This window comes from Nothobranchius furzeri, chromosome 14, assembly GCF_043380555.1.
Source record: "Nothobranchius furzeri strain GRZ-AD chromosome 14, NfurGRZ-RIMD1, whole genome shotgun sequence".
NCBI classification, from domain to species: Eukaryota; Metazoa; Chordata; class Actinopteri; order Cyprinodontiformes; family Nothobranchiidae; genus Nothobranchius; species Nothobranchius furzeri.
This window is the reverse complement of record NC_091754.1, coordinates 34,960,024-34,985,904: the sequence shown is the minus strand read 5'-3', so window position 1 is coordinate 34,985,904 and position 25,881 is coordinate 34,960,024. Positions and strand designations below refer to the sequence as shown.

The following is a 25,881-nucleotide window of genomic DNA, read 5'->3' as shown; positions in this document are numbered from 1 at the left end:
CTGATGGGAGACCTGGGCCGTGCTTAGAGGACATCCTCCCTGTCCCAGCTGCTGGTTTATTAAACACAAACACACAGCAGCATGCAGAATAATCCGACGGTTCAACATAATCCAGAGTCTTTCCTGCACTCTCCAAGCCAGCTGAAGAAGCAACACTAAAGAATGCACATTGGAAGAATGCATTCTTTAGTGTTGCTAACTGTTGTGTGCCGTTTTTGAAAATGAAAGTACTGAAAGATGTCAAAATCCGTGCCAGCCTCTGTCTTCTCCAGCGTCTTAAAGAGCGAGCATGCTCTGTGTGCTGCTGTGTGAGACGCATTTCTCATACACTCGCTCTTTGTTCGATGTGAGATAATGGGCAGCTCTAAGAGAGGGCCCATGGCTCAAGTTCATCTGAGAACCAGCAGAGATGTTGATTTACGACCAACCAGGTTTCACAAATAAAAGCACCTTCTCTACCACCAGGAGCACACATAAACACAATCCCACATGCTTGTAACTAACCAGAGAAATCCCAGCAAACAAACACATAACAGCAGATCTGTAGGATAACATTTCATGACCTGCTTTGTTAAGAAGGTCAGACTAGCTCGTCGGCCCTGAAGGAACCTATCTCCTAGTGCTGGATTTGTTTATTTGTTTCGTATTCTTTTAAGGTTGATGGGTTGTTTTCTGTTGAACGCATGACTGGAAAATAATTTGTGAAAGAGTCCAACCAAAGCAAGGCCAGCTTCTTTGTGTATTTTTAAAGCTACTGAGTCTAACGACGGGGACACACCGGCCGCCGAAGCGCCGCGAAATTGGGACCGCCTTCATTTGGCGCCCTTCTAATCTTATTCTATAGACCGCATGGGCCGCCGAAGCGCCGCGAAGCACGGCGCGCCAGTGCTCCAGCCCAGGCTGTGCAGCGATCGTTTTGCCATCTGCTCTATTTTTTTTTGCGAGCCGCGGGTGAACCGCGTCAATTCTGGCAGGAAGTCAAACCTAGACATAAGAGGCAGGGCGGTAAATTTAACAAAATAAAGCATTTCAAAAAACAAAATTCAGCGATAGTTAAATGTGTTTGAAAACAGACACTGCATAAAAACCACATGAACACACACAGCGAACTTGTGTGTGTGTGTGTGACCACGTGAAGGGGGTGTGGTTGTGGGTGTCTTTCAACCGGAGCAAACAGGACAGAGAGGCAGAAAGTCGTAGGCCAGCTATTAACAACTGGTTCACACTATAGGTTCACACACACACACACACACACACACATACACACACACACACACACACACACACACACACACACACACACACACACACACACACACACACACACACACACACACACACACACACACACACAACAGCAGGGGGGGGGGAGAAGAGCAGAGAAAAGGCAGAGAGGAAATGGAGGACACCAAGTGGTTAAAAGAAAAACTACGAGGCGCGCCTCGACCGGAGCGGAGAAACAAGGGTCTGGTCTGAACTGAGGAGCAGCGAGCAGCGGCCGAATTTCGTGAGCGCTTCGCCTCCCGGCGCTTCGGCGGCCGGTGTGTCCCCGGCGTAAGAATGCAGTTTAACTCTGTCTGGTAGACCTGGACCTCTTAAACAGTAAGAATTATCAAAAATTTGACCAGAGAAAATTTTGGGCCAAAAATGACCCAAAGGTGCATTTTCAGCTGAAATAGGCTGTCAGGTGAACCCCGTTTTCGTTCACCACTCGTGGCTACTTGCTCTCCGCTTCCTGAAAACAACATTCTTACAATTAAGCGTAATGACAAATTAGTGAAGCGGTTCTCACGTTTTGACGAATGCGGCGCACACATTTAGATAAGAGACATCCAACAATGCAGTGTACTCGATGTCAAAAAAAGTAGTGATTATGGTGATGATGCCTCAGAAACTCCTTTGCTTTTGAACAAAAAGGTTTTTATGCGGGCGTTGTACCGGTCTGTCGTGGTGAAGAGAGAGCTGAGTCAGAAGGCAAAGCTCTCGATTTACCGGTCGATCTATCTACCTACCCTCACCTATGGTCACGGGCTTTGGGTAGTGACCGAAAGAATGTAACGGAATGAAATGACTGTTTTCCACCTAAAAGTCATTTCCCCCTTCTCCTCAGCAAGAACTAATCCGCATGAGATATTGCTCAAGGTCTCATGCTCTGTTTCTAAACTGTTTTGCTTTCCAGCCCAAGAGAAGAATGAAGACAAAGGACTCTTTATTTTTAATAAATCAAAGAACTCTATTTTTAATAAGCTAATCAAACAAAGTGTTGGTCAATAATAAAATGTGAACCAATTTGTGAAATGAAAATATTAATTACTTGATATTATAATCCTACAGAATATAATAAGTAATATGACTTTAAATGTTTCCACTAGAGACTGATCACACGTAAGGTTAAGCCACATCACACATTGCTTTTACTGATCCAATCAGAATCTGCCAGATCTGACGGAGGAGTGGTTTTTGCGGTGCTTGGTAAATCTGTCATCTTTTCATTTGACCGTAAATCAAAACATCCAAATTATAAAACTATGCCCACGTCATCTTTAACGCCAGTTCAAAGCGCTCTAGAGAGGTTGTCGGAGTGGCCAATCCGTAACTTTCCTCTTCAGCCGAAAGAACCAACGACAAGCTGGATAAAATCTGTTGCATGTTCCACCTGCTGCAACGATTCCTTTCAGAATAAAAGCTGAACCATCACGACCCCGTTTTGGGTCTTGTTAGATACCAATAAACTGTCGTGACCCCGAAGTATCTCAAGACTGATTTGAGTCTGCAACCGCTGCTTTTCCTACCGGCTTCGGTTCCAGAGAGGGTCAAGCTGGACCTCGACATTCCTGATCTAACGGGGACTTCCGAAAGGGTACGTAGACTGACAGAATGGCATCTTAATGTGTGTTATAAATCTTTAAACCAAAGCTTAGCGCGAAACATCATCTTCACTCCCATCAGAACTAATCGTTTCTCCGGATTTGCTGGTTCTGAATAACATTCCACACTACACCATTCTCCGTCTCACTTCACCTAAGTTACACCAAACATTTAGTGTTTAAAGTTAGTCTAGTTTTAATTTGTTTAGTAATAAATCTTTACACTTTTAAAACTTGACTCTCTTTCTTTTGTCTCTGAATTAATACGAAGTGGTTACATAATCCCTGCAATAAAAGGTTCCAGTCTTCTGGTTAAAAGTACCCAAAGATCCATAAGACTGATTTCATATTTTCTATGGAATCTTTTGTCTTATGGTTCATTAAATGATATGTAAATTTAATCGTTACAAGAACGAGATCCCGAATACAAGTGACAGAAATTAGTTTTCTCCACAGGGTGGTTCACACTCAGATCACTCGGTTTGGTTTAGCTTAAACTACCAGGAGTAAGGTTTACCGAACAACTGTGCTCATCCATTCTTTCTTCTCAGGCATATCACGTTCACAGCGGCAGCAGTCTTGCCCACAGAGTTCACATGAGTGAGTGAGAGGCCTTGCACGCCTTCTTTTATAGACTCAAAAACTGCACCCAAATTTCATGAGACTGAGTACAAAGATAATCTAATGGTGGCAGACATGACACCACGGCACTGGTCAAGAAGAATGGAAGGGAAAGAAAATAAAACAGCGGACCTGCTTTCTTCTTATTTTTGAACAACCTCTCTTCCCACCTTCTGGATAGATTAAATTATGACGTACTTTGACAGATTAAAACTTAACGTTATTGATGTCCGCACACGTCCTTTGGCCTTGATCAGTGACATCACTCACTGCCAAAACAGTGGTGATGTGCTAACGTCTTAGCATAGTCCCAAAAGGGCTGATTTTTTATGGAGACACAACAGCTGAGAGGACAGAGCCATCGTATCTCTGTCACTTTTCCCCCTCCTAGAACTTCCCCTGAAGTGACAAGGTTGGTCCCAGTGACTCAGGTAACAGAACATGTAATGACAACCCAACACAGTGTGATGGTGATTGACACCCAACAACCTTTAAGCCAATAGCTACAGGCTAGCTGAGCTAACAAAGCTAACAGAGGTTGGCAGGCACTTTCAGCCAGAAAACCATGGTTTAGCAACCCTGCTTTCCTCTGCCTTCTCGGCTGTAAAACTTTTACCCTGAGGCCGAGGCTGAGACCTTCGCTGGAGCAAGCAGGAAGGGGGCAAACCGCTAGCACTGATGGCTCACCTCTCACCTGTCAGTCAAATGGACACGCCTCTAAGTCCTCATAATTTGAAGCCTCATTAAACCCTGTGCACGACAGCAAACACTAGCTCTGGTTGATGAACTTGGGCCGTGGTACTTCCTGTCCCCTTCACAGTGACGTCAGCATGGACGGTGAACTGCACTTTTCCGGATCCCTTGGGAATTAGCCAAAAATTTCAGTCGATGACGTTCATCGTATTGTCGAAACTTTTTCATCTGCTTCACAAAGCAGACAAGAAAAAAAGGATTGAAATTGTACAAATTTACATTCTGCATAACTATGAAGGTGAGGACACAACACAGCTGTGCTAACTAGTGCGAACATGACTAGAAAGGGTATGACAAACACGTTGTGTTATTATTAAACGGTGACTTTTCTATTGCTACCTGGACCTTATTTCTACTATGCAATACGTTCATTTACCCACCCAGAAAACTTTGGTGCTGTTTGGGGTTCGAGAAAAATTCATCTACGATCGACATATATCCATGATGGGAGCTGCTGTGGCAGCAGTGCTGCCTCTAATTAAGGCATTATCTGCCACCAAAGTCCTGTTACCCTGTCAGTTTGGAGTGTCTCGGACGTTCTTTGTTTTAGTATCAGTGGTCCTTTACAGTCATTTAGTGAAACTAGCCAGTGGTGATTTCAGTGATGTCACAACCGTTCCCTAATTATTATTATTAGTTATTTATTTATTATTTAGACTCATTTAGAGGCTGCATTGCTACCCCAACAACTCCAGCTATGTGAATATATGAGTAGAAACCAAGCCCCCACAATGCGGGACAGAAATTGAGGCCAACGCGGAAGTGAAATAAATTGCAGTTCCACCCTCATCCGCTGGGGGCTGTTGTCAGAAGTGAGCAAATCCTCATTGACTCCCATGTTAAAAATACCAATTTCACAGCAGAAATAAACATGTTTACAGCCTGGTTCCAAAACATATTTTAGGTTTAATAGATCTAGTTTACACTCATGACAACTCTGAGCGGGGTGAATTTTTTCCTCACTCTTCTGTTTAAGTGTATTAAAAGCCTAAAATTCTGTATAATTAATGAGCATCCGACCCACGTGACCACAGAGCTAGCTCCGTGGAAAGGCCTCAGTAGAGCCTCGGTCTTTCCACAGAGCTAGCTCCGTGGAAAGGCCTCAGTAGAGCCTCGGTCTGGCCTGGAAACTGTTCCGTTATTTTCAGTTTCTCAACTTAGACCATTAGTTGTAGCGTTTGTGTGTCCTTTTTGGATATTATTTGTGCAATTGTTGGACAAAATGACTTGCTGTGGCATTAATTGCACTAATAGAGCGTCCAAGGAGTCTCCACTTCATTTTTTTCGGTAAGCAAAATTATATTTATGTATTTTAGGTCACTGCCGAGTTTAACCATGAAATTTAAATGTAATAGGGTAAAACCCAGTGCATTTAACATAATGCTGCACTTTAGAAAATGGGTTGAAATATAACATGTTGGTGGAGCTGGGTTCCGACTATCGGCTTGTGGAGCTCTCGGGAGACCTCTGTTTTCCACCCGGTTCTCCCCTCCCCGTAGCCCGGCGCATCTCTGTCTGATCGTGGCTCCTGTCTGCTGCGCGGGCTGCCGGCATGTGGAGTTCTGGAATGGAAACCTTTCCACCCGGTTCTCCCCAGCGGCAGCTCTGCACATCTCAGATCGCAGCGGCGCTTGTCTGCTGTGCGGCTGCCGGCTTGTGGAGCTCTCGGAGACCTCTGTGTCCCACCCGGTTTTACCCAGCGGTCAGCCCGGCGTATCTCTGACTCAGAAGCTCTGGTGTTGTGCACAGTTAACTCCGGTTGTAGCTAGGTTGCTACCTCTGTTAGCTTAGCTCCCACCTCCGCGTTAGCTTTGGGTTAGCTTCAGGTTAGCTTGTAGCTAGTTCGACCGGGTGTCATCAGTTGATCCCAGCCTTACAGCCCCACCCTCAGCTCCACCTCTCTTCCCTTTTGTGGAATTGTCTGGGCTTGACGGAACCTGTGACATGGTCAAAATGGCGGTGGTGGCCACCTCCCATTTGTCTTCAAAAATGTGTTATTGGAGCCTATGGAAACCCATTGTCCATAAATGTATATGTCGATGGTAGAAACACAAAATCAGATGTACTCCTATTCACCAGTTTTCTAGCAGCTGTATCACATTACTTTTATCCATTTGAATCAAGGGGGCGGGGAGAAGGCTGATACACACACACACGCAAAACAACAAAAACAACAACAACACAGACATACCAATCAAAGCAAAATGTTGCAATTAAATAACCTAATTTATCCTCTCATTTACCACGTATTTGTAGTAGCTTATTATAGCCAGAAATAACTAGCCAGAAATAACTAGCCTGCACTTCTGGTCAGAACCCGGAAATTAGCATTTTTTCATGCACAGGGTCAATTGCATCTAAATGTTACAGATATATTCACCCTCCTTGAGAGTTGTCATGACCAAAAACTATTATTACTATTGAACCTAAAGGCGGTAAACGTGTTTATTTCAATAGGAACTTGCTCCTGTCGGATGCCAGCCCCTAGTGGATGAGGGAGGAACAGCAGCTGCTGACTTCACTTTTGGCAGGTAGTGTTTGACCCTTGGTTCCAGCAGTGATGGTGTGTTGTAAGAGACCCTGCCTCTGCAGTTCAACCACCTGACCACATTCAGAAAGGGAATGTTCTTTTGCATTTGCCATCAGAACGTCGTGCCAGAAAATGACAATGAATCAACATCTTTGCACAGATTTGGCCTTTTAAAGGCGTGTGGTCTTACACTTTTGATTAGCTGTAAAACTGCTTGTTTTGGCCTTGTTTTCATTAAATTGCTGCCCAGAAAATGTCACTCCCACTTCTCCTTGTTGCATGTTGAAGCTCTGCTTGGAACCTTGTTCAGACCCAACCATGCAAAAGAGGATGAGGCTGTATTTGCAGTATTGAAGGGTGTGGACATGGCCAAGTCATAAGCATTTTTGAGCCTTGAAAACTAAAATTGTATTCTGCTTTGAGTTATTTTATGGGATGTAATTTATTGTAAAAGCCTGTGTCAGCCAGCATGATTGGCACCTGTCACATCTGCGTTTTTATCCCTTTGCCTTTCACACCAGATGTTTGAAATTTTATTGTGAATTAACTTAAAAGAAACAGGAAATGATTTTTACAGAAGTAACTTGTTTTTTTTTTTTTCATTAGTTGACTTGTTGTTTCATCTCTGCACTTTGTTTGTCCGTTTGGGGCATGTGAAAGCGCTTAATAAAGTTGATTTGATTTTATCTCAGTGCGCAAGTTGAAGGTGGTTAGCCCATCTATTCATCCAAACACACCCACATCACCCCGCTTCTCCTCCAGCTTCACTGGCTGCCAGTCAACTCCAGGGTTCATTTCAAGATCCTGGTTCTGGTCTATAGGGCCTTACATGGACAAGCACCATCTTACATTGGTGATCTTCTTAGTCCCTACACCCCCAGCAGGTCCCTGAGGTCCAGTGATCAAAGCCTACTGGTTGTGCAGCACCAGGCTAAAGACCAAAGGTGACAGATCATTTGCTGCTGTGGCCCCCAGACTCTGGACCTCTCTCCCCCTGAGCCTGAGATCATTGGACTCAGTGGTCTCCTTTAAAAAGCTGCTCTTGAGTGGTTCAGGTCCTATTTGGCAGGGCGAACATTTTGTGTCAGTCTCGGTGACTATGTGTCGTCTTCTGCTCCTCTCTTGTGTGGTGTCCCGCAGGGCTCGGTTCTTGGACCTCGCCTCTTCTCTTTGTATCTTCTTCCTCTCGGGTCTATACTGAGTAAGCATGGCATTGCTTTCCACTTGTATGCTGACGACTGTCAGATCTATGATCCTCTTCAGAAAAAAGGCGGATACCACATACAGCCATTACTTCAGTGTCTTGATGACATAAAGGCTTGGATGTCTATTAACTTTTTAAAATTTAATGATAAAAAGACTGAGGTGATGATTTTTGGTAGTCCTACTGAGACCCCCAATGTGTATGTTGATTCCCTGGCCCAGTTTGTTAAGCCAACTGTCACAAACCTGGGGGTCAAAGTGGACTGTGATCTGATGTTTGAATATCAGATCAGGGCGGTGGTAAAATCTAGCTTCTTTCACCTCAGGCAGCTCGCGAAAATAAAGCCAATTCTTTCACGGCAGCACTTCGAGACAGTGATCCACGCCTTTGTTACCACTCGGCTGGATTACTGTAACGCACTCTATATTGGGGTCAGTGCATCTCATATTAGTCATCTACAGAGGGTGCAAAATGCCGCAGCCCGTCTTTTAACTGGCACTCCAAAGTTTGAGCACATTTCCCATGTTTTAGCTTCACTTCACTGGCTGCCCATTTCTTTTAGGATTCATTTTAAAATTCTTTTTTTTTTTGCTTTTAAATGTCTCCATGGCCTTGCACCTTCTTATCTCTCTGTCCTGTTACAGCCTTACACACCCTCTCGCTCTGTCAGGTCAGCTGATCAGTTGCTCCTGAATGTACCCAGAACTGGGCGTAAACTTAGAGGAGATCGCGCCTTTGCTGTAGCAGCTCCTAAACTGTGGATTGAGCTTCCTTTAGAGATAAGACAGGCCAGTTCCTTACCTGTTTTTAAGTCACTCTTGAAAACACACCTCTTTACCCTTGCTTTTGACACCATGTGAGATGTCGGTTACTATTTTTTTTTAGTTTTGACTTATTTTAGCTGTTTTTGTGTGTTTCAATGCTGTTTTTATCTAGTTTTTATTCTTAATATTGGGCTGTTTTAATTTTATGTCTCCTGTGTTTTATTTATTTCTCTTTGCTGCTTTCTGTTTATTCTATTGTTTTAATGTATTTTCTGTACAGCACTTTGTTCCTGTGCTGGGTGTTTTAAAGTGCTTTATGAATAAATGAACTGAACTGAACTGAACTGAAGACTCACTTGTTCAAGCTGGCTTTTGTATGACCTTCTTCACCACTCTCTCTTTATTCAGCTCTCCCCATCTATTCCACCTTCCTCAGGATCCACTGATTTCCCTCTTTCCTGTTCACGCTCTCTCTCTTTCTTAACATTTTTTTCATCCCAATTGTCTATTTTTGCTCATTTTAAATATATATTTTAAACATTTTCTAAATGCTTTTTTATGGTTTTAGATGTTTTGTTTTTGTGAAGCGCCTCGTGATTTTTATCTTGAGAGGCGCTATAGAAATGATATTTTCTTCTTCTTCTTCTATTCTGCTGTGGTTTAGTTGAATTTAATTGTGAGTAAATCATTTGAATTTAGTCCTTACAGATGTAAACCCTGTTTCTCTAAACTGAGGCTGTTCGAGGAGGTATCACAGGTAAATAATTATTTATAACTTTTACGCAGAAACACTTCAGAGAGGCTAAACTAAAATCGTCCTGTTTTTGGAATACAAAGTCAACCAACGACGCCCGAAGACCGAACCAGCTGATTTGCTCAGTCCTGGGAGATTTTCCATCCACAAAGCCATCCGTCGGCCCTGGCTCCAACCTTCTCGTAGGTTTGCCGAAAAGAAAAGTCGGAAAGCAAACTCAAACACTCACATGCTGTCAGGAGGACGGAGACCCCGCTCCAAAGCGTCCAGCTCCGAGTCATCATCTCCGGGACGAAGTCATGGGCTTGGGTCGGTCGATGTGCCGTCGTGTCGCTGTTGACTCAGCCCGGTGAGAGCGGAGAGGCTGTTGCGTGAGCGCAGAGAAGGAGCTCCAGATGTTTCTCATCCAGATGTGGTTTGGCCCCGCCCCCTGCTTCTGTCTCTGCACATGTGTGACACGCAGGAGCTGGAGGAGCTCCCATCTTCAGCCTGGAGGCTGGAGACTCGCTTCTGACCAAAGTGTACAGTTACAGGTTTTCTACACAAGTTTCACTTTCTGAACTGAGGGACAAAAAATAAAAAGAGATTCAGATTTTTTAGATTTAGCTGTAGCCTATAAACTAGATTATGGTTCCCAAACTGCGGCCTGTGACCCCCATAGGGGGTCCCTAAAAGGTTGCGGGGGTCCCCACATTTTTGTGTGTGCTGAGGTTTACTCACCACTTAGCTGTCCTTAGATGTGCCAGTTATAATGTAGCAGCAGAACTTTGCAATGTGTGTGTGTGTGTGTGTGTGTGTGTGTGTGTGTGTGTGTGTGTGTGTGTGTGTGTGTGTGTGTGTGTGTGTGTGTGTGTTAGGAGGTAACAGATTCTGATGATGCTTCCCATTGTTCTTTACATTTATCTACATTTACTGTAACTTACTCAATGATAGTTTTGACATATTTATTCATCTTTATAATCGTGCTTCTAACTTCTGTTTGATGAGCTACAGTTAGAGTTTTCTGTCAAATTAAATGATTTGAGCTGTAGGTCAGTTGTTGAGTGCGTGTTTGAACAAATCACACTACATTAATACGCCAGTTAGCGCATTTACAGTTTTAATTGTTTATTTGGCACCAAAGAGAAACAACCGTGTACTGAAGCATAGAGGACAAGACGTAGTACAACTCCAGCAGGACTTAAACACTTATAAAAACAACTTATGAATGAAAATAGGCAGACCGTTTCTGTAGATGTAAATATGTCTGATTTTCCACTGAAACACACAATAACAAACAGGATATAGCATGGGTAAACTGGTAAATTAGTTAAATAATTTAAAAATACAAATGTGTAGCAATGGAGTACTTCAAAAGGTTTTCAACATAATTTAAGATTATAGCTTGCTTTGTTAACAGCAAGGATGTTAATAGTCATTTCCTTTTGGCAACACTGCCCCCAAGGGGTGGCCCTTGGCCAAAACAGCTCCCCCCCAGAAAAGCCAGTGTTAATAAATCATATATGTTCAGTCAAACTATATAATGATCTTGTTTAATCAAGACAGAATTGTAAAACAAAATAAAAATAATACAATTAATGAGTGAAGAAATATGTTTCTGCTGCTCACCATTTAAAAAACGTTTTTATCTCCATAGCTTTCTGTGAACAAAGCAACAGGTGAATTAACCTGAAAAAATACCTTTATAAATTAAATTTGAAATAACATTTTAAATAACTAAAATATTTTTTTCTGATATGTTTGGGTTTATAAAATGTAAGTTAAATGTTTTGGATACGTACTGTTTTTTTTTTTTTGGTTTGTTTTTTGATTTTTTCGATAAAAATGAATAAAGGAGCAATGCAATACATCGCCACAGGCTAAACTCTCTCCGAGTTACCACATGGACCAATTTGGTGTGCCACCCCAAAAATTTCTTTGGACCCATCTGGCCACCCCTATCAAAAATTTCTGGAGGCGCCCCTGCCTTTTGGGTCATTATTGCAGAAAATGGTATTGTGTGTGATTTGTTCATTTTTGTAAGTCATGTTTTTAGGTTTTTTTTTTCTGCACACACTGAAATACAATTAGTTTAATTCAGTAAACAGATGAATAGATTACGCTCCACCTTCGATTTGTGGCTGAGAAAATCCAATCCATCAAATTCACCATCGAGGAGCTTCTCTAGCTGATTCAGCTGATTCCGGTTGCCTTTTTAGGAAGTTATGCACGTGACTTTGTCTCACGTGACTCCTCCTTCACTCAGCAGCAAAACTCAGCGTGGCTTTTATCAGTATCTGTGTTTCTGTAAGTAGAAAAAAACGATCATATCTATTAAAGGCAACGGGCATCGAACTGGTCACGTGTCTGGGTACTGATATGGGTCGTGTGGTTGGACTCTAAGCCGGAATTTCCTCTGAACTTTGAGGTAAAGAGACGCTAATGCGGTCCTGTGGACTCGCGACCAGAATTTAGCTGCACACTTACAGTGTGTACTACGGTAAACACTGGCAAAAGGACAGAAACAGCACGAGCGCTTCTATTTTGTAATTTATGACTTAATACGATGAAAATATCAGTTTTCAAGACGTTAAATGTTACAAAATAGCACCAAATAAACAAATCTACATTCACACAAGCCTGATGGTGGGACCAGTGGTTAAAATGCTGCCTTTTTCTAGCTCCTACATTTAAAAAGTTGAAACGTTTTGATTTTCTTTCCGTTTTCTATTAAAATGATCGTGCAGCACAAACTGGTAATGTGTGATGGTGCAATTACACAGCAGTTCCCTGCAAGGCAAATTTACGAATGCATCAGCCACACCTGCCAGTTGCTGGATTGTTATGACATCTAATTAAGTTAACAATGTATGCGAGTCAGCTCCTTGATGGTGAATTTAAGGGTCCTAAATCATGCAAACAAACAACCAACCAAACAAACAAACAAACACATTTTGGAGCTTTGACCATGTTTAATTGTAATCTCATCAAAACACAGTAATAACAGTTTTTGGCTTCATGCAACCATCCACAGAGTCAGTATTACAACAACAATGCTAGCTGCTAGCCAAGGGCTTATTTCCAGGAATAGGTCATGAAAAGTACTATCTTAGCTTCCAGTAGGTGTAAAATAGCATGATACAGGCAAGAGCACCCCCAAAGGGTGGCCATGGCCACCCCATCACAATTTTCTGGAGGCGCCCCTGGATACAGGTCCTTTAAATGTAGGACTATATCGACTATATGAACTGCTTCATGCTCACTAGGGTCACAGAAGCCCGGTGTCTACCTCCAGTAGCGCTGCCAAAATTAGATGATTTGTCACGATTACATCGACTGCCAAAATTGTTGAAGATCAAAGCAAATTTTTTGAATCTTTGGTTTGTATAACTCTAATCATCAGGTGCATAAAACAGCTGGATGTGTTGATATTAATGACCGCATGACACCCAGCTCACCAACTGGAGAGGTGGATGGTTTTGTAGGAAAAGCACCACAGAAGAAGAAAACTGAAAGTTACAGTGGACTGCACCTGTGTTTTTGGAAATCCTCCAACCAGATGTGTAGATAAGGTGACCACAGAAATTTTGTTGTAAAAACAGACTCAGTCATGACTCTGTGACACATTTATTGACATATGAAGACCTTGCCTGTGTAACGTCTCAAAGGTCAAGTATTTCATCAAAATGAACAGAAATTAACTTTTAATTTGCAGACACAACCAGCTCAGTGGCCTAGTGGTAGAGTGTCCGCCCTGAGACTGGGAGATCAGGGTTCGATCCCTGGTCGGGTCATACTAAAGACCTTGAAAAAAATGGGACCCAATGCCTCCCTGCTTGACACTCAGCATTAAGGGGTTGCATTGGTTCCAGAGCGTGGCTGTGTCTGCAGCTCACCGCTCTCCCAGGGGATGGGTCAAATGCGGAGAACAAATTTCGCACACACATCAGTGTGTGTGACAACTGATGGGACTTTAACTTTAACAAACTGCGTCACACATCCAGGGACGCATCACATCTGTCTGGCCTCCAAACAAGAAAAGCAAGGATCTCTTTTATATATTTGCCCTCTTGGGGAGATTATTAAAAGCTTTACTAATGTGTCCTACCAGTTATATGCGGATGACATTCAACTGTACTGCTCTTTCAAGGACACAGAGTTTAACAGTTAGCTGATCTACTTGATTGCATTGAGCGTATTAAGGACTGGCTAGCCAGTAACTGTCTTCAGTTGAACTCAAGCAAGACTGAAACACTGATCATTGCTCCTGAACAGAAAGTGCTTTTAATCAAACAACCCCTTGGTTCCCTGAGCTCCTCAGTCCAGACCAGTCTCAGAAACCTTGGTGTTCTTTTTGACCAGTCCATGTCTTTGAGCTGCCACTGAAAACATTTAGTTAAGAACTGCTTTTATCATTTGTGAAACATTTCCAAATTGAGAGCTTTTACTTCAAAATCGGACTTGGAGATGATTATCCATGCTTTTATTTCCTCTCGTTTAGATTATTGTAATTCTATCTTTACTTGTTTTAACAAATCAGATGTCAGTCGTCTCCACTTGGTCCAGAACGCTGCAGCAAAGCTTTTAACAGGAACCAATAGAAGGGCTCACATAACACCGGTTTTATCTTCATTACATTGGCTACCGGTCGAGTTTAGAATTGATTTAAAAATTTTAGTTTTGACTTTTAGAGCTCTTAATGGACTAACTCCACAATATTTATCAGACCTTTTAATCCCTCACTCTTCTGGCCGCACTCTACGGTCCTCGGGTCAAAACCTACTGAAGGTCCCTAAGACCAGATTTAAAACTAGAGGGGACCTGTCCTTTCAAGCTGCAGCTCCCAGACTTTGGAACGCCCTGCCCTTGTTTCTTCGTGTGGCCGACTCTGTTGATTCTTTTAAAAAGCAGCTGAAGACACTTTTATTTAGACAAGGTTTTATGTAAGTTGACCTTGTGCTCCTGTCCTGTTTTGCCTTTTTATGTATGTTGTGAAGCACTTAGTGATTTTATCTGTGAAACGTGCTATATAAATAAAGTTTTACTTACTTACGACCGTGCAAGCAGTCAAAGAAGCCACAATAGCTTTGCTCAAGGTCTCCTGCAGGAGACGAGACCTCCTCACTGAATAAAGTTCGTCTTCCTTTAAAGGAACTCTACGGCCAATGGAATTTTTATGCTCGCGATTGCCCCCTCAGGCCAAAAGCGTAACGGCAGCTTCAATAGGCTCATGCACGAGACGTGCATGCTGTACGTGCACACTCCTTAACGAAAATAACAAGCTGAGACAGTCCCGTGTGTGTGTGTGTGTGTGTGTGTATGTGGCCCGGAGGACAGAGAACAGGAGAACGCGCAGCTAATTAATTAAATAACTTGGTTCTGTACCTTTCTCTTCAGCACAGCCGACAAAGGTTTATGATGGGTCAGTCCTCCTGCATGCTCAGATCATTCCCTTCCCTTGCTTGAAAAATTATTCCAAAATGAAAGTTGAACCCACATCTTTTTTATCTGTGAATCCAATGCCGTTCGGCGAGTCTAAAAAAAAATTGGGCATCTTACTGTAAAAAATATACCATTAATGTAAAAAAGAAACTCTAAATGAACTATGTTCACACCCAGAATCAAACCCAGGTTTTCTGCACGAGAGTCCGACGTCTTACTAGGTGAGCTAAAGCGCCAGTGATGTCCTTTGTATCTGTAACTTTTATATCCTTGATGACAGTTGAAACAATGTTCAAAGAACGGTTCGGAGCGAAAATGGCTATTTTGTTGCTAATTTGCAGGAAATATCTAGAAGAAAGTTCTACAGAAAGTAGCTAAGGGTCCTCAGATATGTAGCTTTGTCACTAGGCATTAGGAACAGCAACAAAGACTAAATCTACGGATAGCAAATGCTACGGGCTATGCCTGAGCGTGAACGTGCATGAAGCAGCCTGCTCGACCCGAGCAGCTCTGTTTTTCTGTGATTTTACAGAAAAACAGGCAATCACAGTAAAAATGCCAGGGCTCATTCTACAGGACCAGGGCATTGCAGGAGAATGTATGAAGAAGAAATTTATTATTTCTATACATGTTTTGGCTGTCAAACTTCCATAATGCCCCTTTAATCATGAATGACTTTACAACTTTATGGGTAGCTACTTCTGTCTTCTTCCTTTATGCAGTGTCTTAATGCAAGTGAATTGTGACCAGATTGGCTTTCCATATTTATGGTTCTCTAGCGCTGCCGTCAGCGGAATCCCAGCTGGACTGTGACCCAGACTTGTGGACCCGGTGACTGCATTCCCGGCGTTTCCCAGCCGAGTCTGTGAGCTGCTGAGCGGTCAGAGATGAAGAGGAGACTCCTGCTGGTGTCCAACTCCACCCTACATGGTGGAGGCTACCTGGACCACTGTCAGCAGCACATCTGTGACTTCTTTGGAAAGTAGGAGCTCTGGAGACTCGGCACAGGAAGTGGTTTAGATAATAAACCCAAGTGAGTAAAAAGCAGTCTGTTTATTGCAGGGATGTGAAGAGAGTGCTGTTTGTTCCTTATGCTCTCCATGACAGAGATGCCTACACAAAGACAGCCAGGAACAAGTTCAAAACGTTGGGTAAGGTTCTTCTCCACCTTTTGTTTTATGGAGGTCTAGAACATCAGGACCTTTCTGGTTGGCTCGTTTCAGGCTGAGCTGGAATAACCTGCTGCAGCTTCCTGTGGTTCAGTCCAGCTGAAAGACTTTGTCCCCCTGCAGGTTATGAGGTGGACAGCATCCACGAGGCTGCAGATCCCGTGGCTGCCGTTGGGGGGGCCGAAGCCATTTTTATCGGTGATTTCTCTTTCGTGTCTCCCATCTCTCTCCCCACCCCCAGTGGAGACGCTGACTGGTGTTTGTTTGCAGGAGGAGGAAACACCTTCCGGCTCCTTAAGAGTCTTTATGACAATAAAGTGGTGACGGAGATCAGGAGGAGAGTGATGGAGGTGAAACCCGCAGATGGAGCTACCCAGCTAGAGACACATTATAAATGTCCTCTGCTCTGTCCCAGCAGGACGGCATCCCCTACATGGGCTCCAGCGCTGGCACCAACGTGGCCACCATCAGCATCAACACCACCAACGACATGCCTATTGTCTACCCTCCAAGCTTCTCTGCCATTGGCCTCGTCCCGTTCAACATCAACCCACACTACCTGGACCCCGACCCCCACAGCCGCCACATGGGGGTGAGTCATTGTCTCAGACGAAAGAGGCTGCTCCTTATTGGCCACAAATCTCATATTTACAGTAAATAATATAATTGTAGTGAAAAAGTTATAAGAAGGTTTATCATGGGCTGTTTTCCCACTCATTCAAAAACCAGCAGATGGTTTCTGGTTGGGAGCTTTGCAACTCTCAGAGCTGTGACACTGCAAAGCTTAGCAGAACAAGATGCTGCGTCAGCCAATTGCTGGAAACCAGTTTGGGTCTGGTGTTTAGTGGTTTTTATTACATCATTTATGCACGGTGAAACGTCTTGATTCTGGGATTTGAGCTCAAAAGGGTTTGGTTAGCTCGTCCTCTGACTGTCGGTGTTTTACAGGAGACCAGAGAGCAGAGGATCACCCAGTACCACGAAGAACCCGACACCCAGAGTGTGTTGGTGAGTGTGTGAGGGCGAGGACGGCGGGATGCGTCTGCTGTGATCGGATCGTTGTGTGATGATTCCTGTTTTTTTTTGGAGGGTCTGAGGGAGGGCTCCATGCTGCTGGTGGAGGGAAACAAAGCCACGCTGTTGGGATCAACGAAGGCCCGACTCTTCAGCAGGTGTCCAACCCTGGTCTAGACCCACACCATAATGCCTTGTTTGTTTAAACCTCCCACTGTCCTAATGGGTGTGACACTGCAAGGAAAGTTGACCATTGAGCAGGATTGATGGTTTACCCCTTGGGTCCACATGGCAGGGCTGAGGTGGTGCTCACTCCTCACCCCTGCCACATGGACCCAAGGGATAAACCATCAATCCTGCTCAATGGTCAACTTTCCTTGCAGTGTCACACCCATTAGGACAGTGGGAGGGTTAAACTTCCACACTTTTCTGGATGTGACATCTTTTCTCTGCAGAACCTGCTCTAGTGAAGTCGCGGTTAGTGTTTGGCCCAATCCCAATACTCGCACCACGACCAACGGTCTTCTGTGAAGTACACTTGGAGGAGGTGCACAGTAGGGTTCGAGAGTGTAGTGCACAAGTGTGCCAAACTGGGACAGGGAGCATTGCGTCATCGACCGCTCCGCATGCCGGGATGCTGGTCGCCATTTGTGCTACCTTTAAAGAAATTTGTAAAGTTGCAGCGTGTAGTTTCCAGCCACTAGAGGGCAGTATACATACATTTCAGGGTAGTTTTACTCCACATCTTCCTGTCTGTCGCTAGCTTCGCTAGCTTAAAAAAATTACAGTAAATGTTACATGTGGAGCAGAAAGAATGCAACCTTGGCGTGACTCCTCAGACTTTGATGGTTCTTCAGGTAATTCCAGAAGATATTGCAATACCAACTGTTGTTTTCAGCCGCTGTACTTTCTGGATCTGCTTGCGCCTGCTGATGACGTCATCATACTACAGCAATACCGCTCGGCCAAAATATGTCGCATCTTTTTTCAAATCTGGGGTCTCATTTATCAAGCTTGCTTATGCACAAAACGGGGTCGGAAAACTGCGTGAGCAACTTTCCACAAGTCCTACTCACTTTCCACGCAAACTTTGGGATTTATGAAAGAAAACTTAGCGGAAAAATGTGCGCAACTTTAAGTTAACTAAGGACCTGGCTTACGCACATGTTGGACATGGAGAGCACCTGCAGTGCTGCTGCTGAGAAGATACAATTAAGAAATCCTGCAGCATTTTCACTTGTACCGCTTTGTTTTCACACAGAACAAGACCCCCCACACGCACGCACATACACACACACACACACACACACACAGCCTGAAGCACAGAATACGGAATGCAGAATATCAACAGGGGGACAGATTGAGACAGAATGTCATGCGTCTGTGACAGTGTGTGTGTCCTGTCACTGTGACCTGATCATGCGCCCTGGCTACTTGTACAGGGGAGCTCTCCATTTGGCTGGCTGGTTGGTTAGCGCGCATGACTTTCACCTGGGGGTCTGGGGATTGAATCCCGATTGGACCATTTTTTTTATATCCGCCACAGATCTCTCTGAAGAATTCTCAACATTGACAGCTTCAGCAACGCTGTGCCACTCTGTGGATTTTCTCGTTTTGCAAAAGCACTTCCTTTCATTTCTCCACCTCATCCACAAGTACCTCAACTTCTGCTTGTGAAATTGAGCTTCCTTGATCTGCCTTGATCTACTGTCGGCATGTTATTGGTGGAGCGCTGCAACAGTCGGCTTATGTATACGCATGAGTCCACAAGGCACTTTGCATCGACCATTTATGGCAGTAAGTGGGCGTGGTGAGGGCGGGATGTGACTAAAATGCAGCTGAGAAACATTCTCGTTAATCTCTGATTTATGAAGCGGAGATTGCGTGCAGCTGTGCGTACTCCATGTTGTATAGGTCACAAACCTGCTTGGCATAAGTACATTTTTTTTGCTGAGCTTAAGTACGGTTTTAGTAAGGATTCTACGCAATGTTGGATAAGTGAGACCCCTGTTCTTTTATGTATGTTCTGGGAAAAGTTTAGCAGTTTTGTTATTAAATTTGTGTTTCTTACTGCCTAAATGTTTTTAAACAAGGTAATGTTACTTCCAAAAGTTGTACGTTCAGCCAGTGATCTGGTGTGACATCATCGACAGGCGCAGGACCCCAAGCTGGCCAGAAGGAAGCACGGCATCCCCCAAAGAGGCTCCAAACATGCATTAGTATTTTCATAATTTCATTATTATTTCTCCTGGAAGCACTCAGTCAGACCGAGTGCTGTGATGTCGGGAGGTCCGGTCTTGGGGAGGGAGCGGGGTGAGTGACGGCGGCTGCAGCGTGATCATCTGTCTCTTTAATTTAGGGACACGGAGAAGTTAAAAGGAGAAATAGAAGATAGAAGTTCTTGTTCCACTTTATTCTTTTGTTTCATGATGATAAAATGATGTTAAATTCAGCTTCAAGAGAAACTGGGAGGAAGCTTTGGTTCTTTTTAAGTTACAGGAGATCTTGTCTCCTATCTGCTCCTCCAGAGACAGCATGGTGAGGGTCCCACAGGACAAGTTATGGGCCATTCCCATCTGTACCGGGTCGGCCCGGGCCGGGTAGCGTAGGTTGTTTACATATCTGGGTGGCCTGGTATTTTTCCGGGCCAACCAAGGCTCATTCTCAGCCCTCTTCTCGAGGGGGTCCGCTTCACGCCGACCAGGGCCAACACACCCACTGCTGACAGCAAATTCACACCTTCCATTAGAGCAAGCCTCTGATTGGTGGGTAGAATCAGCCCACATGGGCTTAAGACAAGGATGTGTGGAATCAACCGGGCCAGGCTGGGGCGGACTGGGGCTACCCGGCCTGGGCCGACCCGGTACAGATGGGAATGGCCCATTAGTGCAGTCAGCCGAGCTGGAGGGGGATATTGCAAGCTTGTGTGTTATGTGCATTACGGCCAGCAATCCAGACGGCCCCCCCCCCCCCCCCCCTTTCAAAAGCTTTTCAGTGATTGGTGGCTTAATGGAGAATTGGGTTGCCCCCACCCCTTACAAAACTATTCATTTGTTGAATCTTGGTGAATTTGTGAGGTCCACATTTTGCCATGACCATTTGTCTCTCCTTCCTCTTTGAGCTGTTGTGTGCAAGGTTAAAGGTGCATACTGCCACCTACTGTTTTAGGGTCTATTACTGTAAAGTTAATTTAAATGGAACTCCGTGGGGTAGCCAATCAGATTCCAGGAGTGACACGTGGTACCCCAGGCCACTCCGCTGGCGTGAGCTGGTTTAGGAGTAAACGTGTAGACAACGTTACTCCAGCAGAACCAGTAACCAGCAGCTCTCTTGTGGGTTACAGGGAGAAGCCCTCCATGGAGTACGATCCAGGCAGCGACCTCAGCTTCCTGCTGACAGACACACACTGAGCTACGAAAGGTCTGAAGGAACATCACCATGGAAACCAGACATTTTTATGTTGCTGGTCCAAACAATAAAAGTTAGCATGAAATGTGTGTCTCTTCGTTTGAGCTCCCACTGATGTTTTATGTTTTCTGCTGCAACCTGTGACAATGCTATCGATACTAAATCAGCTGAGACAAACCTCCACACGTTATAATGTTTAGCAGATGGAAGGTCTCGCAGCTGCTTCCTCTGCGTCGGCCATCTTAATCAAACATAAACAGCACAAGTGTGAACAAATCAGTTTATTTCATTCCAAGAGTGAAATCATCTTCATCAACTGTTAATATTTACTCACCAAGTGAAAGAATACATACATCAAAAATAGTTTCATTTGCTCGTAGCAGGAGGAAAGACGGAGTGCTATTAAATATAAACACAAGCATACTGCTGCAGGACGGGAGTCAACATGATTAAGTTGTTGTTCTGCAGCCAAATCTGCCCAATTTCATTTTACAGTGCAGTAAATTCACCGTGTTGTGACTAAAGACCCCTCAGGATGGTTCCCACCTTCCTCCCAAAGTTTTATTTCTGCAGATTTCAGTTAGTTCAAACAGTTTAATTCTCTAAACGTCTACGTTATGGAGCGGCAGTTCCCACGCTAAAGGGAAAAACAAAATAAGAGGATACATTAGAATGGTGTCCAACTCTAAACCAAAATAAAAACACACCCAAGTTTTACCAAAAGCAACAAGCATCTGTTTCCTGCACCAGTCAGCGTGACAATAAAATACATTTTACTTTTCAGTCTCAAGCGTGAGTGCTGCTGTCAGGCTGTGGTTTCTGCACTAATTCACCTTCATCACCAGTTCACCTGTTAGATTAGTGCATCACTATCCTGGAAATAAGAGTGATGCTCAGAGACAGCAGGCCGTGTGCACCATCATATTCATGTTTTCATAATGCCAGCCCAATATGGGCAAATAGCATTTTTCTCCTTTTAAGTATATTGAAGCGTGCACACACACACACACACACACACACACACACACACACACACACACACACACACACACACACACCCCTACCTTTTACATAAACGTCACCTGTTTTTATTTTGTGTAAAGTTGCCTGTCCCCAATCTGAGAAGTGAAATTTCAAAATAAAAGTAAAAACCAACGGCCTCAGTGCAGCACAGGAAAGTAATAACTAATTATTAATTAAGCCCCACCTCTTAGTAACTGTTGCTTAGGCTGCTCCAGAAGATATTTACAGGACATAGAAAAAGACTAAATTCATGTTTTAGGAGGCATTATGACATATTTTGCTTAAAAAAGTCCAAAAATTCAAAGATATTTTTGTTCTTCAGTTTGAAAAAGGACATCAAACACTTGACCACATAGTTCCTGGTGTTTTTATGTAGCATCACCAGTACAGGTGGAAGATAACGGGATGCTGAAAGTGAGATTCTGGCTTCTCTATCTGGACATGTGCGTGAAGACATGATTATAATGTATGGAACTAGGAATGGAACAATATTACATTTAACTTGTAACATGTTTTGTAGCTGTGACTTTTGTTTTGTAGCGTGTAACTTCCATACAAAACATATAACTTTTATTTAGTAACTTTCAGAAAACAATCAATGTACAACTTTCAAAACACAAATCTCAGTCTACAAGTTCAAAACATTTTGTCCCAATTCTGGCTTCCTTCCAACAGGAATTGTCTTGGACAGGAATCCAAGACTCATGATTGGCTGGTCAGACAAAACCTGTCATTGGTTCTTTGGGAAGGAAGCCAGAATTGGGACAAAATGTTTTGTACTTGTAGACTTGAGTTTTGTAACTGTAGACTGGGATGTGTGTTTTGAAAGTTGTACATTGATTGTTTTCTGCAAGTTGCGAAACAAAAGTTACAGTTACAAAACAAAAGTTACAGCTACAAAACATGTTACAGGTTACAAAGCTTGGTACAAGTTACATGAAATATTGTCCCAGTCCTAGTTCCATAATTATGGCACAGGATTAAACAATGCAGCAGGTGTAAACATCCCATAATAAAGACTTAAATGAACAAAGATTCAAGCAGCCAGCAGCAGCTGGTGTGGTTCACCTGTTGGTAAATAATCTGCATGTAGTAACTCAGATGATTAAACCAAAGGGAAGAGAAATAAATCTGAATTCAGCCTGACATCCATCTGTAGCTACAGCTGTCTGCCTGTAGAGGGCAGCACAGGTGTGAGCTGATTTCCCTGCGTCGGTTTCATTATTGATTAAGACAACCAGTGTTGGTCTCACCATCATTAATAACAAAATAAACTCCAGCACCCCGAGCAGAAAGACTACAAACATTACGGTGACGTTCGGATCATTTCATGCTGCTGTTGGTTTACACCAGGTACCCACAATCCCCTGCTCCAGCGCCTCAGCGGCCTTTTTGCCTCACAACTCTTGATGTTTCATAACTAAAGTCATGAAATCAGAAGATTGTTTAGATTTTTTACGCTGCTGATGAACTTTTAGGGACCCAGAAATGTTGAACAAATCTGCCCCAAACAAATCAGCAGCTCTGGACCTTCAGGACAACGAGCACCAGCGCTGCCGTGTCACGTTTGGACCAAAATATGTGCAAATGTTGTGTGAGGCCAAACAGTGTGTGCTGTGCTGAAAAGCACCTGAGCAGGTAAAGAAGTGCTTTGACATTTGGGGACATGATGTGTCCATCTGTTCTTTAGCTTGTAAACAATAATACGTTAAATGTTGGGACTCTCGTCGGTAACCAGGATTTCTACGGCTCCTCTTTTGGCACAAATGCAACATGATTCATAAAAATAAAACATCGTTCAAAGTCAACCCAGCGCTGTTGTCTGCCCCCACACTCCCCCACAGCGGACCACCTCTGACCCTGAAATCTTCTCTCGCAGCCTCTGATTTCAGCCTCTACGCCTCCGTGTTGCCGTTCTCCTCCGGCTGAAGCTGCTCTTTCTCAGTGCAGTCCTCCTGCGGGGGGCGCACTCTCTTAAAGAAACCCAGCTGAAAGGAAAGGACAGAAAGATGAAAGGAGAAATCCAGATAAAAGGCACAATTCCACGATCGGAACTTCCGGATAATTTACTGGACCTCGGTGGCACGCGGGCCTCCGTTTCACCGGAGTGTGTGTCCAGGACAATTAAGGAACCAAACAAGTACTTGCAGTGGGCTATGCACTGGAAATGACCCGGCAGAGCTGCTGGGCGAGACTTGTGATTAACACACGCTGATTGGTTGTAGCTCAGCGTGAAAAATATCGACAGACATCGCTAGCGATGGGTACCGAATTCGGTACTTTTTAAGGTACCGACCGAATTCCATAGTACCAACTGAGCACCGATTCACGTCATTTGAAACGGTGCCTCGTTTCGGTACCCTCCCTTCATAACGAGAACTTGCCTAGACAGCTGCGCATGCGCAAGAGCATTACGTCGTCGGTCGCTGCGAGCCAGTTGTAAACAGAGCAGCATGGTAGAAAGAACGCACGCTAAAGCTTGGGTTCTCTTCACTAAATGTGATGGGTAACTGGGTGATGATGAAACCAGCGACAACGATCTAAGTGAGACATCCTCATCTTAATCTGCTCCGGTAGGTAAATAAAATGTTTAACATAACGTTAGCTTGATATGCTAGCTTCCATTTCACTAATGGTGCGTTCGTTTTCTCCTAGGAACTCAGAATTTCTGACTAGAAGAACATGAACGCGCTCTAAAGTTTGGCTTCACTTTACGAAATGCGACGGGTGATTGGGTGAAGATGAAACCAGCGACAACGATCTAAGTGTGAGGCATCATCATTTTAATCTGCTCCAGCAGCTAAATAAACTGTTAAAGACAAAGTTAGCTTGGTATGTTAGCTTCCATTGCCACCGTTGTTATCAGCTAATGGTGCGTTCGCTTTCTCCTCGGAAATTCTAGCTTCCCAGTAGGAAAAATCAATTGAAAAAGGATGGTAAAAAGAATGAAGATACACAGTAAATTTAGTTCACAGTAAAGATGTTTGCTTCAGTTTAATTATCAGCTTATAAAACTACAAGGACGATGTTAAAATACAAACAGTTGTATGTTATTTATCGTGATATTGATCAAATATGGTTACATATTGAGAAAAATATGTATTTAATTATAAAAGAGAATAAAAATATTAAACACTCAAAAGTATCTAAAACTGGTACCGTTAAGTACTGGTATCGATTCCTAGGTACCGGGAATTAGTACCGAATCGATTCAAATGTCAAAGGCACCCTTCCGTAGACATCGCCCAAAAACAGCTTTTGTACATTTTAAAGAGTTGCTGGTGAAGCAGAAAAAGGAGAATAAGCAACATTGAATCTACTGTTTCTAAACGCTGACAAAGGCAGCAAATTATGGGGGCTCGGGCGTGATGGGACCTGTGACACGGTCAAAATGGCGGTGGTGGGAACCTTTGGAACATTTGGAAACAAAACGTATAAATCGAGCCTATGGACATGAATTGTCCGGTATTTATGTCGATGACCATAACTTCATAGTCTCCTACAGAGCGCCATAAAGAACTGCATTGCTTTGGGTCTTGAAAGCAGCTTTATCCGTCACACAGCTGCTCTCTCAACACGTCTCCTGAACGACCAAAATGTAACATACTCAAACCGAATACAACGTCTCTAATGTTACTGATAACTAGGGCTGTGGGCGAGCGGTGACATCGCTCTGTTGAAACAGTCGTCTTAGCAACGTTCTTAAAGGAGACACAACAACAAACATCTTACTTTGTACATGATGAAGATGAGCAGCGCCAGCAGCAGCAGTCCTGCCAGAACGGCCAGAGCCACCACCCAGCCTGGTACTGGCTGAGCGGTGTCAGCCACCCACATCACCGACATGCTGACCTGAAACACAAACCCTCAGTCAGACCTGCTGCTCTTCACAGACCCCCCAAGGAGTGTGTGTGTGTGTGTGTGTGTGCCTCGTACAATGGTTGTGTTGGACGGTAGAGTTGGACTGTTCTTATACGGCATCTCGATGACTTCAAACGAGGCTTTAGATCGAACCACATATGAACGATTCTGATTCTCCGTCTGGAAAAAAAAAAACAATCATGAAAATAAAACCCATCAGTCAGACTAAAAATGTGTGTGTGTGTATGTGTGTTTTAGGGATGTGAGTCTTCACCACTGAGGCTGACTTGAGTCGTATCTCGATACACCACCAGCGAAACGACACAATCGATACGATTCATCCCCATTGACGACTCAGTAATGATTTGACAACGATTTTTAATTCGATACAATTCATGATGTGTTTTGAAAAGACTCAACACATTACAAAATATTTAAAGCCCACGCCTGGTTTTTAAAGATTATTTACACAATAAAATATGTTTGTTGTAA

The 25,881-nt window shown here is 43.7% G+C and overlaps 3 protein-coding genes across 6 annotated transcripts in view; 1 reads left to right on the top strand and 2 right to left on the bottom strand.

Moving 5' to 3' along the window:
- tgfbr2l (transforming growth factor beta receptor-like) overlaps positions 1 to 9,911 on the bottom strand; it is a 35,955-nt gene extending 26,044 nt beyond the window's left edge. Inside the window, exon 1 of the mRNA XM_015965821.3 lies at positions 9,723 to 9,911. Within this exon, the coding sequence (XP_015821307.1) occupies positions 9,723 to 9,777 (55 nt within the window). The 5' untranslated portion in view covers positions 9,778 to 9,911. The remainder of the gene's footprint in view (positions 1 to 9,722) is intronic.
- Positions 9,912 to 11,690: 1,779 nt separating this feature from the next.
- Positions 11,691 to 20,590, top strand: si:dkey-69o16.5 (Alpha-aspartyl dipeptidase-like). Of its 4 annotated transcripts, none has more exons than XM_015965826.3 (9): positions 11,691 to 11,779; positions 15,694 to 15,896; positions 15,977 to 16,065; positions 16,207 to 16,281; positions 16,354 to 16,433; positions 16,502 to 16,675; positions 17,032 to 17,091; positions 17,173 to 17,255; positions 20,441 to 20,590. In XM_015965826.3, exons 2-9 carry the CDS (start codon positions 15,802 to 15,804, stop codon positions 20,505 to 20,507), a joined length of 723 nt encoding a protein of 240 aa, XP_015821312.1. In that variant the 5' UTR covers positions 11,691 to 11,779; positions 15,694 to 15,801; the 3' UTR covers positions 20,508 to 20,590. The 4 variants fall into 4 exon arrangements, with proteins under 4 accessions (XP_015821312.1, XP_015821310.1, XP_015821311.1 ...); XM_015965824.3 differs by having other exon boundaries at positions 16,499 to 16,675; XM_015965825.3 differs by having other exon boundaries at positions 11,712 to 11,900.
- Positions 20,591 to 23,213: 2,623 nt separating this feature from the next.
- The window catches only part of itgav (integrin, alpha V), a 59,318-nt gene continuing 56,650 nt past the window's right edge, over positions 23,214 to 25,881 (bottom strand). The window contains exons 30-32 of the mRNA XM_015965822.3: positions 25,465 to 25,569; positions 25,261 to 25,380; positions 23,214 to 23,516 (exon numbers count right to left, since the gene is read on the bottom strand). Of these exons, the coding sequence (XP_015821308.1) occupies positions 23,424 to 23,516; positions 25,261 to 25,380; positions 25,465 to 25,569 (318 nt within the window). The 3' untranslated portion in view covers positions 23,214 to 23,423. The remainder of the gene's footprint in view (positions 23,517 to 25,260; positions 25,381 to 25,464; positions 25,570 to 25,881) is intronic.

Bases quoted from the DNA above. Each gene is read 5' to 3' on its own strand.
- si:dkey-69o16.5 (XM_015965824.3), top strand. From the start codon at position 15,802: ATGAAGAGGAGACTCCTGCTGGTGTCCAACTCCACCCTACATGGTGGA. The intron at 16,066-16,206 runs GTAAGGTTCTTC...GTCCCCCTGCAG, and splicing joins GAACAAGTTCAAAACGTTGG to GTTATGAGGTGGACAGCATC. The intron at 17,256-20,440 runs GTGTCCAACCCT...TGTGGGTTACAG, and splicing joins AAGGCCCGACTCTTCAGCAG to GGAGAAGCCCTCCATGGAGT.